Genomic DNA, 17920 nt, shown 5'->3' with positions numbered 1-17920 from the left:
TTCCAACCCTTTTACATCAGATCAGAGATTCCCAGATAGAAGAAGTTAATTCAGAAATAGTAGAAATTACAGCTGGAAAATCCCAAGGCTCAGAACAAGAGTTAAAGTTAGATATTAAATGGGGAAAAAAATTATTTTTCAAGTACTGGAGGTCAAACCCAGGGGCTCTCTATCACTGAGCTACTTCCCCAGACCTCTTTATTTTTTGAGACAGGGCCTGCTAAGCTGCCCAGGCTGGCCTCAAACTTGCGATCCTGCCTCATACTCTGGAGTCGCTGGGAGAAGTGCATCAGCGTCTCAGCTGAAAACGCCACTTTTAAATGATGTTCCAATTGCTTGTGTTTTAGCTTCGACACCAGTGTGGGTCTGAGACACTCACGGTTCTAGAGGAAAACCACAGCAGCGGCCTACCTCCAGCTTTCTGTGCGACTCCTGGCTCCAGCAGTCACTCACAGTAAACTTTAGCTAAGGTCACTGACCATTCTGAGTCTCATTTTTCTCACCTGTGAAGTGATAAATTTCCTTCCTTATAGGGCACATGTGAAAATTAAATGAGGCAGGACATGTGAAGTCCTCAGCCCCACGGGTGACTCGGGGTAGTGAATACATGATGGCTGCATGCTTCACATCTCTTCCTAGTTTTCAAGCATGATCTTGACCAAGAAATTCCTTCTTTCTCCTAAGAACATATTAGCTTTTCTTCAAACTGGAGAGACACTTTTAGAGAGGGCAATCATAGGGCAGAGAAATAAAGGAAAACAGAACCTTCCGAACAGAGCGAGTGTCTTGAACTTTTACTGCCAAGCATTAGAATTTCATCTGTCTGGATAGCTATAAATATGAATTACATGGCTCAGGAGGCTGAGGCAGGAGGATCGCAAGTTCAAAGCCAGCCGCAGCAACTGAGCAAGGTCCTAAGCAACTTTGTGAACCCTGTCTCAAAATAAAAAATAAAAAGGGCTGGGGATGTGGCTCAGTGGTTAAGTGTCCCCGGGTTAATACCCAGTACCAAAAAGAATTACAGTTCATCTCACCTTAAGTTTGCTGCAATATTTCAGGGAAGATCAGATACTGATACAAAGAATATTGAAAAGCAAAAAAAAAAAAAAAAAAAAATCATCACTAAGCCCTGAGGGGATGCAGTCATTTTAAGAGACTTCATTATATTACTCTTTTACTAACCAAGTTGACACATGGATAGAAAAACCACTACTTTCTGGAAGGCACAACTATCTTCTGCCTTTTTTAATCTCACATTGTTTCCACCACATAGATTGCAGTTTGGGGACATGAAGTGAATCCTCTGAAACACAACACACTCAGCTCCAAGACCGCGACTTTGGGACCTTGCTCTTAACCGAACTAGAGTTAGGAATGAAGACAAGGTTTGAACTTTTTCAATCTCTGAAGCATGTCAACGGTGGCAGGTGTCCCTGTGTCAGACCACCGGGCTACTGGACTGGGAGGAAGAGGGGAGAGCCGATCCCACCCACCCGCTCCTTCACGAGCAGGGCTGCTGTCAGGCCACGCGACCCTCGGGTCACGGCTCCATCCGCCCCAGAGCACACCTACCACACCCGTGGAGGATGAACTAGGATGGTTCATTCAGCATCTAAAATCTGCCTACAGAATTCAGACTACGGGCATCATTTTAGTCTTGAAGGTTATTAGAGGAAAATAAAACAAAACTCTGATGCTGAATATCTGAGTCATCTCTCTCCATACAACGTAAATGTATCTCCTCTTGGCTGGAAAAGAAATCCCTCAGGTGACCTATTTAGGATCAAAGTCTTTTTGAAAATAGAAAACCCTACATTCTCTAAGGAATAGATCACTGTCTGCAGTGAATTTCATTTAAGTTGAAATTGTGTGCCAATCCAAACACACTGAAACCCCAATGCTTACAGGAAGACATTCACCTATTCCTTGCTTATAGGTTCATGGAAAAGCTATTACGGGTACAATCAGCTCAACTATAAAATGGAGCAGTCAGACATGATGACAAAAACAGGTTCATGTCGTAAGTTGCCTTTCCCCTTCAGAATCCACGCAGGCACGCAGTACAGTCTTCTGTGCAGAGGTGAAGCTTCTGCCTTGAATAAACACAGCTTTTCGCCTTGTCTGAGCCTTATAAACACACTTCCTGCAAACAAATGCTGTTTCTTAAACAAAAGGCAGATGGAGTCACAGTGCATGTGACAGGAGGCTGGCTGGTGGCGGGGCTGGCAGAGAATCTCTGCATCAAGGGGCAGGAACATCAATTCTCACTGGATTGCTGCTATGTCCCGATCTGGTTTTGTGGGACAAGGGGCCATGGAGGCTTCTCTTGGAAGAGAAGCAGCTCCTCCGCACACCGCAGTCCAAGTAGAGGACAGAAAGGAACAGAACGATCTGAAGGCCCAGCTAGTGTCCACCGCAGTGTGTACAAAGTCGAGTGGCTCTCTCTCCCTCTTTCCTGCTTGCTTGTATTTCTCCTAAAACCCATAAATACTCATGCTGAAACCAGGCAGGGCACTTTGCTTGGTTTCCCTTTGTTCGTCCCTTTCTTGTTTTTACTTGTTAACACATGTAACAAGGGGGCATGTCTAGATACACCTTTCAGTAGGTGAGGATCTCCAGGCTGTGATCAAAATTGGGAGCTGAGGCGGCAGTCCTGAGAGGTCAGGTCTGGCTCCTGCAGCCGCCTGTTCCCTCAGGCAAGTCGCCCCTCTGGGTTTTGGTTTCCTCATGGATATATCCAGGCTCATAATGTCTAACTGCGGCAGGTTATCCTGATGACCAAATAATACCATATGAGTAAAATCATATTTGCAGGCACAAAGGCCCCTAGGGGGACAGTGATGGTCATGGCAACCCAATACCACAGCCACCACCATTCCCTGAGGCTCTGCTTTGTGTCCAGGACAGTAATATTGCACACCACCGACCAGGCTAACAAAGGAATGTCAAGTAATAAGCTTCCTGTGGAAAGTTAGGCATAATTAGTACTTTGTATTCTCTGAAGTACATGGAAAAGCCTTAAACGCAAAAGGAAATATATCAGTAGGAGGAAAAAAATTAAAGCCTTTAGAATTACTGGACTTAGATAAAATCCACCCTGTCATTTCTTGTTGTGTGACCTTGAACTGCTGCTATTTAACTTCTCTAAGTCTCACTTCTTATTGAACAATAGAAATTAACATGCACCAAACAATGTATGTGAAGGCCTATCCCCAGGCCTGGTGAGAGGAAGGCTTCCCATAAATGTTCATAAACAAGGGTAATATACACAAAGCAATAAATGCAATTTACCACATAAATAAAATTAAGGCAAAAAGAGAGATCTCAATAGATGCAGAGCAAGCCTTTGACAAAATTCAGCACCATTCATGATAAAAATACTGAAGAAACTAGGGACAGACGGAACCTATCTCAATCATCATAAAGACTATAGCTGAAAAACCCAAAGCCAACATCATAGTGAACAGGGAAAAACTGAAAGCATTTCCTCTAAAATACAGAACACAAGGAAGTTCACTCTCATAATTCCTGTTCAATATAGTGCTAAAATTCTAGTCACAGCAATTAGGCAAGAGAAGAAAATAAAGGGAATAAAAATAGGAAAGAAAGAAGTCAAATGATCACTGTTTGCTGATGATATGATCCTACACTTACAAGACCTGAAAATCTCCACCAGAAGACTGTTAGAACTAAGGAACAAATTCAGCAAAGCAGCAGGTTACAAAAAACAACAGCTTTCCTACACATTAATAATGAATCTGCTGAGGAGAAAGTCAGGAAAGCACTCCGATTCACAATGCTCTAAACAAACAAAAATAACACAATAAATCTAACCAAGGAGATAAAAGACCTCCATAGAACACTAAAGAAAGAAATTGAAGAAGACCCTAGAAGATGGAAAGACCTCCCATGTTCATGGATAGGCAGAATTAATATTGTTAAGATGGCCATATTGAGCTGGGCTTGTGGCTCAGTGGTGGAGCACTTGCCAAGCACATGTGAGGCACTGGCTTTGATCCTCAGCACCACATAATAAAAAATAAATAAATAAATAAATAATAATGAACGAATAAGTGAATAAATAAATAAAATCAAGGTAATGTGTCCATCTGCAATTAAAAAAAAATTTTTTAAAGATGGCCATATTACCAAAAGCCATATACAGATACAATGCAATTCCCATCAAAATACCAATGGCATACTTCACAGAACTAGAAAAAAATGATCCCAAAATTCATTTGGAAGAATAGAAGTCCCAGAATACCCAAAAGAAATTATAAGCCAAATATGTAATGCTGGAAGCTTCATGATACCCAACTTCAAATTACTGCAGAGTCATAATAACGTAAACTACATGGAGCTAGGGGCTGTGGTGCACCCCTGTAATCCCAGCAGCTTAGGAGGCCGAGGCAAGAGGGTTGCAAGTTCAAGACCTGCCTCAGCAACTTATAGCAAGACCCTAGGGACAATTTAGTAACACCTATTCTCAAAAAATAAAAAGGGCTGGGGATGTGGCTCAGTGGTTAAGCACCCCTAGGTTCAATCCCTGGCAAAAAACTAAAAAACAACAACTATAAAAAAAAAAACCACCCAAACAAAAACAATTAAAAAAAAAACCCAAACTGAAAAAACAAACCCCACCAACTGCATGGTACTGGCATAAAAACCGACACATAGACCAATGAAAAAGAACAGAAGACACAGGGAAAAAAACCTAGATACAGTCATCTGATCCTTGACATTGACAAAGGCATCAAAAACATGGAGAAAAGACAGCCTGTTCAACAATCAGTGCTGGGAAAACTGGCTGTCCGTATGTAGAAGAATGAGACTAGATTCTTATTTCTCATCCTACACTAAAGTCAACTAAAAATAGATCAAAGACCTAGGTATCAGACCAGAAACTATGCAACTCCTAGAAGAAAATGTAGGGTCAATATCCCAACATACAGAGGCAAGCAATGGTTCCTCAATAGGTCTCCAGAAGCCCAGAAAATAATATCAAGAATTAATAAATAGTTAAAATCAAATTAACTGCACAGCAAAGAAAACAATTAAGAAAGAGAGAAAATCTTTGCTAGCTATTCTTCTGACAGGATTAACATCAAGAATATATAAAGAACTCAAAAGACTTATCACCCAAAAACCCAAAGAATCAATAAATGGGCAAATGAATTAAAACATACACTTCTCCAAAGAAGACAGACAAATGGTCAACAAATACATGAAAAAATGATGTTCAACATCTTTAGCAATTAGAGAAATGCAGATCAAAACTATTGAGATTTTATCTCCCTCCAGTTAGAATGGCAATCATCAAGAAAACAAACAATAAGGGCCAGGGTTGTGGCTCAGTGGTGGAGCACTTGCCCAGCACATGTGAGGCACTGGATTGGATCCTCAGCACCACATAAAAAAATAAGATAAAGCTATAGTGTCCACCCACACTAAAAATATATTTTTTAAAAATACAAACAATAAATGCTGGAGAGGATATAGAGAAAAAGGAACACTGGTACTCTGCTGAAGGGATTCTAAACTACTACGACTGCGATGGAAATCAGTATGGAGGTTTCTCAAAAGACGAGGCATGGAGCCACTGCAAGATCAGTTAGACCACTCCTCAGTATTCATCCTAAAGAACGAGAGTCAGCACACTACAGCAATACATGCACATCCACGTTCACAGTCGTGCAATTCACAATCACCAAACCATGCAACCCGTCTAGGTGCTTGTCAATGATGACGGATAAAGAAAATGTGGTGTATGTATGTGTATGTACATACACACACACACACACACACACACACACACACACAATGGAGTTTTATTCATCCGTGAAGATGAAATTGTTAGTCATTTGTAGAAAAATGAATTAAACTTGAGAGCATTATGTTAAGTGAAATAAGACAAACTCAAAGTTGAGAGTCATATTTTCTTGGATATGTGGAAGCTAGAGAGGAAAAAATAGAAAAAGTGGGTTGGGGTCGAGGAAAGGAACTGGGGGAAGGAATATGGGAGGCAAAGGGTAAATACTGGGGAACGATACTAAACAAATTCTATTGTCATATTGTGTGCATATACAAATATGTAACAATGAGTCCTACCATTGTTGTATAATATAATGCACCAATAAAAATAAGGGATAATTGTTTGTAAACAAGTACCTGTGCCAAAATGCAGCATGGGATTCTAACCCTGCTTTTCCTACCAGTGCTTATTGGCATTCAGAAATGCTACAGATCTATTAGGGCTTTATCCAATTCATAACAACAAAACTGACTTAAAACAATAAAGTAATGGCTAAAACAACATGGAATAAAACATATTAGCTAAAAACTAACAGAAAAATCACATCACCCTAACAAAAATTTGAACCTACAAAGTAAGCACTGGAAACTCTGGGCTTGTAGAAATAGATGACAGAGCAAAAGAGAAAGACATAAATCTCTAACTGCAAAAGTTACTAGTAAGTAAGACTGACTTGTAGCAATAAGGAACAAGGGATTCTAATTTCCATGAACAATTGACCACAATGAAAGTAATGCAAGTTAAAAATAGAAAATTATTAAAATAGCTGCATTTATGAACACAGAGTTAACATACCTGGGATCAACAAGGGACCCGGGATCAAGAGCATACCATACTGACTTGAACAAAGACGGGAAAGGACAGAACAGAGCAGAGGTCCCATCAGTGGTTAGCAGGAGTGCTCCTGACCCTTGATGGAAGAAAAGGTCCCTTAGGAAGAGCAGATGACAGCTGTGCCCAGCAAACGCCCACAAGGGCAAGCAAAGCTTCCACAGGGCAGGGGCGAGAACAGAACCCCTGGCCCCGCTGTTAATAGTGAACTTTCCTAGATCCGAAGTTTGATTTTTTTATTTTTGACAACAGCTATGCAATTTTCCTGTAAGTATGTGAAAATAATTATGCAATATTATTTGTTTGTAATGCGTATTAAATCATCACTCATGGATATAAGTGAAGTCAGAGTCTGCATGAGAGAGTAATGTGTTCAGTTTAGGGGTCTCCCAACTCCCTGGCTTTGAAAGGAGTTGGAGGCTCTTGCAGATGTTCATGTGACACGGGCAGAAGAAGGCTGACTTGCTGTGATTCAAGCTGCAGAAAGGATCCTGCTCCTCTGAAGTGACTGGAACACTCAGTGCTGTCCTGTTCCTAGAGAAGTCACACTCCTGCAAAGGGTTCCAAGGCAATTGTCCTGCGTGGTCTCAGGAGTGAGAACTGACCTCTGAGGTTCCACTGAGGGCCAGAACACTTTGCCAAGACCCAGGCAGGGGACTCGTGGGATAGATGCTTGCAGCTGGTGGTTAATCCCTAAGTCATCTCTCCCCAGATCTGAGTCCATAAACTGATTTCTGGGGGCCAGGCGAGCGAGAGGGAAAGGCGAAGAGAAATAGCAGGAACAGAAGGGCGCAGGTCGTTTCCATGAGGCCAGTGTCAGATAAAACAGCAGAAAGGAAATCAAAGATTCCAAAAGTGGATACACTATAGACCTGAAATTGAAATTCTTGTTGTGAATGATCCACATCTCTCCAGAGGAGTAAGGCTGCAGGTCTGCTGCCCTCTTAGGCGACAGAGTGAATACCCTTCTAACTTCCCACAGACTTTTCACCTATGTCATCTCCTGGGCTCCTCAGACTAGTGGGGTGGGAGGAATTTCCATCACTTTTTCATAGATTTAAAAAGCAAGATGAACCTTCAAGACTGACAGATGAAAAGAGGCAGGAATGGCAGAGCATCCAGACGACCAGTCCCAAGTTGCCCCAATACACAACCTAATGCCTACAACGATGGCCTCGGGTCTTCTGGAAGGAGGAACCTGAGAAACTAATGAACACTTGAGGCTTCACCCCAGAAACACAAACACATGCCACACTCAACAACTTAAGGAGCTGTAGAGTCTCTCTACTTAGAGCCCCTTGAGTCAGGTGAAAGCCCTTTGGTCCCCGCAGCAAAATGGGGCGGGATGGCTTCCTTGCCCCCTATGTTATTTATTTCCCCCCACTTTTTACGGGTGCCCTGTACTCGTAGGTAACTGGGATCTGTTGTTACATATTTGTACAATGCACAGCGTAACGATTCACTTTGCCTGCCCCCTTTAATCACTGGGGCTCAGGCACTCCTCGAGGAGTGTGCCCACAGGCTGATGACTGTGGCCCTGTGTGCTTCCTTAAACTCCCCTTGTACACCCAGAGAAGCAAACAAAACATTCTCCGAAAGCAGCATCAAAGGTCTGATTTCAACCCACAAAATTATAAGAAAACAGTTTTCTTTTAGCCCAACCGCATGCCCAGAAATCAAATATAATCTCAATGAATGGGTTTTTAATTGATAGATTCAGCATTTGGATTTACTACTTAAAATATGAAGCAGTTATTTCAAGTTTCTTTGCTTTCTCATCTTAGAGATATAGGGACTAATTTTTATAACAAATTATGGTTCTTGCTATCAAAATAAATTTTATAGCAATTCTCATCAGCAGTAGCCTGTTGCCTTCAATACCAATAAGCTTACTAGAAGTCAGACAAATTTTTGATGAAGGACCCCAACCAAATGGGAACAAAGTTCCCATATGAGAGGACTCAGGTCCTGGAAAGCCCCTTATTCAAATCCAGTGACGACACAGAGCACAATATCAACGTGAGGCTCTACCCCTGCAGCACATCTTCCTCAGATCTGGGTGAGGCTACAGACAGGAACGACTCTGCCCTTCTGTTCTGCTTAAGTTAAGCTTCAGAAGCAGTTTTCTAGGGGAAAAAGAAGAACCAGGAAACAAAGGAAGATAAAGAAGAGACGAGTCCTCTTCACGAGGGTGTAGCAGGGAAATGCTGCAGAAATGCACAACGGTTTCACCTGTCCAGAAGTCACAGGTGAGTGGACCGTGTCTTCATTCTCGTCTGGAAGGTTAGGGTTAGAGGTTTCCTAACAGCTGAACTGGCTCAAGTGAGTGCGCCTCTCCTGCTCTCAGTGCCTGTGAGCCCTTGCTCTGTGGTGTGATGTAATGCACTGCTTTTGTTTTGAGGGCTCTAATGTTTTGGGGGCCCAAGTCTTGATGCAAATGCTGCAGATGAAGTGACAAACCATTTCTCTTCATCTGTATTTTTCCATATTTCATCACATCCTAGCTCATCTCTCTCACAATAAGCTTGTGAAGCGGGCACCTCTCTATGCCGGGGGAGCAGGGCCTCTGGGTAGACCTTCACCTTCAACTGCACAGGCACCCAGGAGAACAAAACCAAAGGCATTTCACAATGGAAGAGACGTTCCTATGTTAACTACCACTTGACAGTTAATAAAATTAATAACATCTTTACTCTGCACAGTTAACAATGACATACTTCAGTACATCTGTTGACATAAGTCCAGTACCTGAGAGAAGAGCAGGAATCTCTGTGGCTACCATGGCTTTTTGCCAAGGGGGGGTAAATGTCCCAGGGCAACATAGGAAACAATTTGAGAAAAACTGTGCATGTGTTTAGACTTTGCATCCAAGACTGTTTCCAAAATGTGTTCTGGAAAGCCTCTTGTGCTTCTACCCTTCACCCTCTTTCTAAAAGTGAATGCAGCTTCCTATTCTGAACCACAAGATGAACAGCATGCTTATAGTCTGGTTCAATAACACTACAGCTTTGAAGAAACTCGTGTGTCAAAAGAACGACTATCTCCAGATGACAGTTTAGAAAAAGGAAGGAATCCCCAACTTTTGCACATTGACGAGAATGCCACGTGATGAAGAATTGCTATTCAACTCCATTTTCTTAACCTGCTCGGCACGATAACCTGTGAAGTACCATGGAAATCTCCTGCAGTCTCGCCACTGTGACCTAACGAGACAGCGCAGTGCATACGTGACCTCGCCCTGTGGCTGCTCTGTGGTCCATGAGCAGAGCATACAGGCGCTTCTCAAGCCTGGTTCATTCACAAAAACCAATCTCTACACGTAAAGTTTGTCGAACTGCAGGGGAAGGAGGAGGAACTCTCTGGAAGCCTTTCATCAGTTTAGACAGTAACTACTCTCCACTACCTTGGCCTTCCCCAGCTTCACACATAAAATCGACTCCTGCTGGAAAACCAACTGCAGACTAACGAAATATCCACCAAATAAGACGCCGGTGAACAGAAAGGGTCAACAAGGTGGCCAGACACAGGACAATTATCCCACTGTCCTTCTGCTGCTGATTCAGATGACGCATAGGCCATGCCAGTGCAGAAGGCAATATTTCAGCTGGACTTTCCCTGTAAGCTGTGGGGATTAGCTAGCAGATTTTATGCATGATCCAATTTCATGTTTTAAAAAGCCAGTTAATTCTGGTGGTGCTGTGACTGATGCAGGCAAGTGCAGGGGTCGGGATGCCAGTGCAGGGTCCCCAGGGAGATGCCCAGAGCCTAGCCTGAGGCCTTGGAAAAGGAGGGGAAGGAGGAGAGGCTTGGGAGGCATACTCACTGGTCTTGGTGACAGGTCACTGAAGGGGAGGGAAAAGAAAGACACACGGGCAAGGAAGAAAAGGCCATGAATATAGCTTCCCATGGCCTATCAACTATCGAAAAGATGACAGTGATGTGAAGAAGCAGGAGGTTACTCACGATGCACTTTACTCCATTTCCTCACCTTGGCAGCAGAGTTCGACACCCCATGTGTGACATTTCTGATAAGGCCCCCAACGTTTCCGTACTTTATCAGTCCAGTAACCCCTTCGGAAACATCATTCAAAAGCCCCATGGGGTTGCCAAGAAAATCCACCGATCCCAGGATTCGAGCTGCCTGGCTGAGGAGTTCCTGTCCAGTGGAGGAGGAAGAGAAAAGTCAAATCAGAACCAGCTTACCATCGCAGGTAGTGGCGCGTCCAGTGAAGAGCTCAGAAATCTACCTTGCCCTCCCTTCTTGTCACTACCAACAATTACCTTCTAATCTTCATCAACTGCAAAATAATCTCCCGTCCTCTCACGGGCTCCACCCAAATGTCTCCCAATACATATGTTCCAGAGATTGTTTTCAATACACTTAGAAATACTCTTCAAACCCAGTTAAAGAACAAAACAGCTGTGACACAGGAAGACCCTTCGTGGATGCTCTTCAGCACGCAGGTGCCCACTCTTCTCCTCACCCTCCCTACGAGCCCTGGGCAAGAGTGGGAGGCCAGCTGTGGAGGGTGGGGCATGAAGAGGGCATGTGCAAGCTTACAAAGCAACTCTCCACTCTCTGGTTATCGCCTATGGCCTGACCCAGGTTCCAGTGACATCTGCTGCAGCCCCTGCTTATAGTCAGAAGGAACTGTCACCAAAAGGAAAGCCAAGGAAGGAAATGGGAGAAGCAAAAAGGAAGCAAGCATGGGATATATTTTAACTCTGAAAGCTGATAAATTTGGTATGATCTTGACTATCTATTCATCGAAGAGTATGCCTTGGGTTTACGTTTTGGTCTGTGTAGTCTGGATAATAAACACAAAATGGAAAATGTCCAATTTGATAAAAAAAAAAAAAAAAAGAGGTTTATTGAGTTGACCTCAAGAGCAGGACTTCACAGGCTCTCAGGACGCTGGTGTGGCTGTTGAAAGTAGGCACCTGCTGGTAAAGAGAGTGCACAGTAATCTGTCTTTACTAAAGCAGCAACGATACCACCAAGAGTTGTGACTGACCTGGTGGAAGGTCCTAAGACCAGCTCTGAGGATAAGACAAATGGCTCAGGAGACAAACGTGGTTGAAAGAATTTCCTGACATATATGGGCTTCATGGGACATGGCCTGACACACAACACAGCAGATCTGAAGTGTCTGACTAGGTTCTCTGTAGTCGTGTCTTAGTCACCCAAATTCCCAAACGACCTTACGAAGCAGTCCACCTAAGGTCCAGCCCCTGAGCACCTCCCCAGAGCTCACCTCCTGGAAATGCTTGAGGATGTCGTTGATGATGAACTCCTTGGTCTCGTAGGGATGTACCCGAGTGAAGGGGTCCAGATTAATCACGGCATCTTCAAATCGAATCAGCGGGAATCCCAAGGTACTTTTGAGGGCCTAGTTAGGGACAAAAGGAAATGACGTGCTTTAGCCATAGGACAGCCTTCTAGGGTACTATCATTCTGGATTCCACGAAGCTGCCAATCTTAACTTTCCAATAGGAGTCGCGGCTTTAATATTTATACATGCACACGCATATATATTTGTGGTGCTGTGGGCCTTGTACCTTGTGCCTACTACCAGAGCCCAGGGCCAGGGCCTACCAGGCAACTGTTCTACCACTGCCCTATACCCCCAGTCCAGGTATTAATATTTATAAATAGGGATTTCCCCTGTACTAACATAGTAAGATATTAAGGGAAAAATATACCTACACATGTACTACCGAAAGTCACATATCTCACACAGAAATAAATACTTGTTGGCTTCAGAGCATAAATTCCATTTGATCTGTAGTGAATCTATGTATTTGTCACGTTTTAGTCTTTATCCTAAGTACACCACAGGAGGAACTCAACTACTATGTATAATTAAAAGGCTCTAATTAAATTTTTTTTTTAAAAAGGCACACCACGCACACAGAAAAGAAACTAATCCAATGATCACTGATTTTTCTTGAAGTGAACGTAAGGTCCAGGTCAGAAAGGAGAGTATGGCCCCAGTGTAGAAGCAAGCCTTCCCCTCTGCAGGCTCCTAGTCACTGCTGCTCCCTTAGCACTCTAGCACCACAGACAGGTTTTCCTGCTCTGCATTTTCTGTAAATGGAATCATCAGCATGTACTTTATGTGCTTCTTATAGACATTACACATGTGCAATTCACTACGTGGCTGCATATTGTTGCAGTTTATGAATTTTTGTTGCTACATAATACTTCATTGTACAAATAAAACTCTATTTAATCATTACTGTTGATGAAAATTCAGGTCATTTCTAATCTTTGGCCGTCAAGAATGCTGCTGCCATGAACACTCTCAGACTTGTTTTCAGGGTACTTCTTTTTGTTTGTTTTTGTTTGTGGTGGTGGGGATTGAACCCAGGGCCTTGTGCATGCGAGGCAAGCACCCTTGTCCACGTCAAGGACAAGCTTCCACCTTGGTCATCAAGCACAGTGTCTGCTGCAGCTTTCTGGTGGACCTACCTCTGGATTCAGGCAACTCTCTGCAGAGCCTGTTGAGTGTTTATCATAAATGGAGGATAAATTTTCTTAAATGGCTTTTGTGCATTTGAGATAATCAAATTTTTCTCTTCCATTTTGTTGATATAATTACACAGTTTACTTATAAATGTTAAACTAAACTTGGATTCCCAGAAAAAAACCAATTTAGTTATGATATATTATCCTTCTTAAATATTTCCATATTTGATTTGCCAATATTTTTTTCAGATTTCTTTCATGTTCATTAAAAAGTACTGGTCTGTAATTCTCCTTTATTGTTTAAGTATCTTAAAAAAATAAATAATAGATTTCTGGTAAACTCCTTGGACACTCACTGTTATTTCAAATTCTCTGTGTGAACATGTCAACATCTGGTTTATCTCTGAGTCTGTGTCTAGTAACTGTTTTTTCTCTTGGTCCTAACTCATATCAGACATGGAAATTTGTGATCGACTGCAACAGGCTGTATGAAAGCTTTGGACGAGCCTTTGAAGTTCTGGCAGGCAATTATCATAGAAGGTATAATGCCTCAATCCAACCAGCGTTTAGTTTCCTGAAGGCTGAGGGTCAATCCTTCTAAGTCCTGGTCTCTCTCGGTCACTGTAAGGCCAGGCATGGTCCTTTCACTGTCACTGAAAACCATCGCCATTCCTCCAATTTTAATTTCCCCAGTTCGAAAGGAAAAAAAAAAAAATTGCTGAAAGGTCTGCTTGTTCTATGTCCTCTTTGCTGCCACTTCTTGCTTGGCTTCTCTCAGACTCGGCCACTCAGACATCGGCAAATGCCTGGAGAAATGATGCGCCTGGAGCCCCGAGGCCTGTTTCCTCGCTGCGCCTTCCTGTGGGGCTGGCCCTCAACACCGGCTCGCTCAGCGATGACGCGCATCTGCTCCGCAGCCCCGCAACACTGTCTAGTTTCAGCTGGATTCTCCCTGGCAGGTGGTTTCCGCTTGGCCTCTTTGCCTTTTTCCCCGTAACACTAACAAATCAGAAAGAGTCTCGAGAAAAAACTAAAATAAAAGTGGGGCTCACCTCACTGAGCTTTTCTCTTCTGTCTTGGTAGCTTTGCGATGGCTTTTAACAGACTGCTTTTATTTGTTTCTTTCTATCTAACTTTACTTGAAGTTCTCAGCTGGTTTGACTACAAACCAGTAAACAATTTCTGGATATGCGATTATTTTCTGATCATCTGTAACATGATTGATATTTCTAGGTGTTTAGAAGGCAAGCTTTCCTGAATGTGAATTTCCTTTTCATGTTAATGATACCAATCTCTGAGCCACTTGGAATTTATCCCTATATAGCGTATCAAGAATTAATCTAATTTAATAATAAATTAATTTCCCCACTGAATTAAAATGTCTTTCTTGCATATTAAAATTTCATATACAATTTAATGAAACTTCTGTTTTTTACTTATCTCTTAATCTTTTTTGCATGTTTTCAAAAGCTGCCTTAAAGTCTTTTAGCACAATAAACAGCATATTTAATTGAAATTAAATCAAATAATGAAAGCAAAGATGGCTGAAATTTTCTAAAAAAGGATAACTTGTTTATGACTTAAACTTTAGATACAAAGTGGCAACGGGCTGAGAAATCTGACAACATAAAAATAAACACACGCACATACAAGTCAAATAAAAAGATACATGAAACTGAAGAAAAAATACAATTTTCATCAAAGACAAAACTTTTATAGAGAGAGAGCAATAAATGGACAAGTGATATCACCAGACAGTTCGCAGAGAAAAACTGGCCCTTTAACATACGGGTTAGGAGGAGAAGAAGAATAAAAGAAAACAGCGAGAAAGACAGAAAGGCAACCAGCCGAGACTTGGGGTGGTGCTGGGAGCCGGGTCCGAGACCCGGAGTGGCAGGGGACTCAACAAGAAGACGGAAGGAAGTCCACTGGGTTTGGTGACCTAAGAAATCACTAACGATCTCCTAATAAATAATTTCAGAATGAAACATTTTAGAGGCTAAGAGTGGCCTCACGTGGTCATTTCCGACCTGGCCTCCGTATAAACACAGCTGAAGACGGTGGGACACCTGGTGCCACGTGGCCAGTCCCAGGTGGCGGGCTCACACGTGCCCATTTCCACACAGCAGCCCCGGGTTAGGGAAGCAGGAGGGCTAGGAGTCTGTTACTTCACCGAGAACCTCCTGCCATTCCTTCAGCCATGCCTCCCCGCCTCACGGCACGTGGCAAGTACTGATGACCTGAGTGGCCCGCTATCCTTCCTCATGTCACCAAGGGAGAAACAAGGGCTCAGCCAGCTTAACTGCTCTGCTCGGAACCACAGGACCTGTGTGTGCGGAAAGGCAGGTACTGACACTCGCTGGCGCTCTGCTCGGCGGAACACTGAACTCTGTCCCTCTGAGAGGCGGCGCGGGACAGCAAAGGCCTAAGGCTGTTTCGTTTCCTTTTAACCCCAGCGTCCTCGACGCGACCACACTGAGGAAGAGCCACACATGCAAGACTGTGAGGGCTCGATTACGTGGCCAAAGCTCTCAGGACAGGCGATATCTCCTCTCTGGATGACTGGGGTGCTTCATCTGAACCAGGAAACACTGGCCCTAAAGTGAAAATCACCTCACCGAGTGGCTTGCTGTCAGCCTCGGGCCTCCCATTTTTGGAAGGCTGAGAGGCAGCCTATTGGTGTGAATTATTCTGCCACCTTCAGGTTGATCTGGTCAAAGTAGGAGAGAAGAGAGGGGAATAAAGAGTCAAACAGGGATTTTTCTGGTAGTAAACAAACGACTAATCAAATGCAGTAGAACACAAAGTTGATGCTTACTTGATCAAGTAGCAGTTTCCTGTTATAAAATGGATTCTGGAGGAAGGAACCTTGTGCACATAAGTTCTTAATAAAAAGAGGAAACTGTCTATTCCTACCTCCCCTGACCAAAACTGCTGAGGCTTCCAGAAACATTTCAGAGTCAAAAGAAGAAATACCTGTCCATAGGTCTTAGATCACAAGCTATTCCCTGGGCCAGGTCCTTTCTTTTCTCAGTTTATCCTGCACAAAACAAAACTGTCTGGAATTCATTCTTTAAAGGTTTATTTATGGTACAGAGAGACTGTTTATGTGGAGCAGGGTATTTGCCTATTTCCCTCTTGGGACCGTGTTTAAAACTACAGGGATATTTCCCTCTCTGGCACATTCTGAAATACAATTAACAATACTGGATCTTTTTTCGTTTTAACAAATCTGGTTTTTATTTAGGGAGGGGAGGAAAAAAGTAAAGGGTCTGAAGTTTCCCAACAAATTATTTCAAGCCTTTGAGAAGACAGTTCTAGGCTTTTTAAATAGTGTCTTTGTTTGAAATTCCCCCAGACCCCCACCTCTCACTCTGACCATTAAAATGTGGGTTTCCTTCCAAACTCGATTGCTCAATTAAAGCCCTTCCGTAATACCCAAATGCTCTAAATGGGAAAGGGACTTCTGTGGGCCACCTTGTGAAACCTTTTAAAGGCTCCTGGCCTCTTTTGATCTTTAACAAAACCAAAAACACACAGACGAGCTACCTGGCATTTTCGATATTGTGTGCCACTCTGACACACAGCTGGGGAGGAAGATGGAGAGCCCGGCTGGGGAGTGCGCCGTGCCTCTGTCTCTGCCTTTGTGAAATGGAACCTTTGCCACCCTCCGCATCACCAAGCCATTAGGCCAGTTGAGAGAGCGGATGTGAAACTGCTTCCAGGCCCAGTGCCCCGACACGCTCTCCCCAACAATGTGTCCTCAGTGTAAACCTGGAGCCTCCCCTCGGAGACTCCTGATGGCCTCACTCCTGGCCAGGACTCAGGAGAAGGGAGATAATCATTCCTTCAGTACCACAGTCACGCTTACCTTTGAGTCAGCCTCTTGTGGCTCCTGCTCAGGGAGAGGACTCCACTTCCTAAGCACATAGTTTAGTGATTCTATGTTCATCAAAGAGAGCACACTGCCCTTTCTAAGGCTATAATGAAGGGCGATTACTCTGTTAGGAAACACTGAACAAATGACATTAGAGTCCCAGACTCAACTAGGAGAACTCAAGACATGGTCAAAGGGGACTTCCACAAGCCGTGAGTTCAAGGCTGCAGTCCCAGTCCAAGCACCCTGCTGGAAACGTTATCTGACCACACTCCACAGGTCCCCACCCTCTCACACGGCTGTGCCATTTAATTTGTTTAACAATGATTTGAAAATGCAATGAAATGTTCCTGCAATAGCATGCCAGAGTAACGTTCAACCTGCAGGGTTTCCAGCTTACGTAAGTGAGGGCATGCGGCATTGTCAATGCCGTGCAGCTGGTGCTGGAGCTATTTGCTGTGGAAAATCATACTGCTTTTGTCAACCTGGGGCAGTTTTCTACTGGGAACAGAAAAGACTGGTTAGGTGTCTGTACTTCTTAGTAGGATTATTTTAAAAACAAGAAGTCTTGCAGGAAATGCTTAACATTGGTTCGCTGGGTGAGTGCCAAGTATTCTGGGGGAATATACTTTATCAAACAATCCATTCGGAAGGGTCACGCAAGTCAAGTGGATACTTGTGGATATTAGCAAGACAGTGGTTTTCCCATGGTTTTCCCCTCACTCCCAGGCTAATTATAAGTACCTTTGGTCTCCTGGGAAACATGAAATTAAAGCAAACTCAGCCTCAGGCGTGAGAAGGGAAGGCGCCCTGCAAGCTCTCGGACCGGTCTCTGGTCTGAGCGGCACTGCGGCTGTTGGTGCTGTGCACCAGCTGGGTGAAGCAGGCCCTGTACCCCAGCCTCACCTGAGCACCATCAGATGTGGCCCCG

The 17920-nt window shown here is 43.5% G+C and overlaps 1 protein-coding gene across 5 annotated transcripts in view; it reads right to left on the bottom strand.

Annotated features, from left to right (window-relative positions):
* The window catches only part of VPS13D (vacuolar protein sorting 13 homolog D), a 247996-nt gene that overhangs the window by 64531 nt on the left and 165545 nt on the right, over positions 1-17920 (bottom strand). For all 5 annotated transcript variants that reach the window (XM_079142502.1, XM_079142503.1, XM_079142504.1 and 2 more), the window contains 2 exons: positions 11899-12033; positions 10632-10799 (listed from right to left, as the gene is read on the bottom strand). In XM_079142502.1, the coding sequence (XP_078998628.1) occupies positions 10632-10799; positions 11899-12033 (303 nt within the window). The remainder of the gene's footprint in view (positions 1-10631; positions 10800-11898; positions 12034-17920) is intronic.

The sequence above is a fragment of the Sciurus vulgaris genome, assembly GCF_902686455.1.
Source record: "Sciurus vulgaris genome assembly, chromosome: 1".
NCBI classification, from domain to species: domain Eukaryota; kingdom Metazoa; phylum Chordata; class Mammalia; order Rodentia; family Sciuridae; genus Sciurus; species Sciurus vulgaris.
Note: the sequence above shows the minus strand (reverse complement) of the source record. Positions and strands in the feature narration are given on the sequence as shown.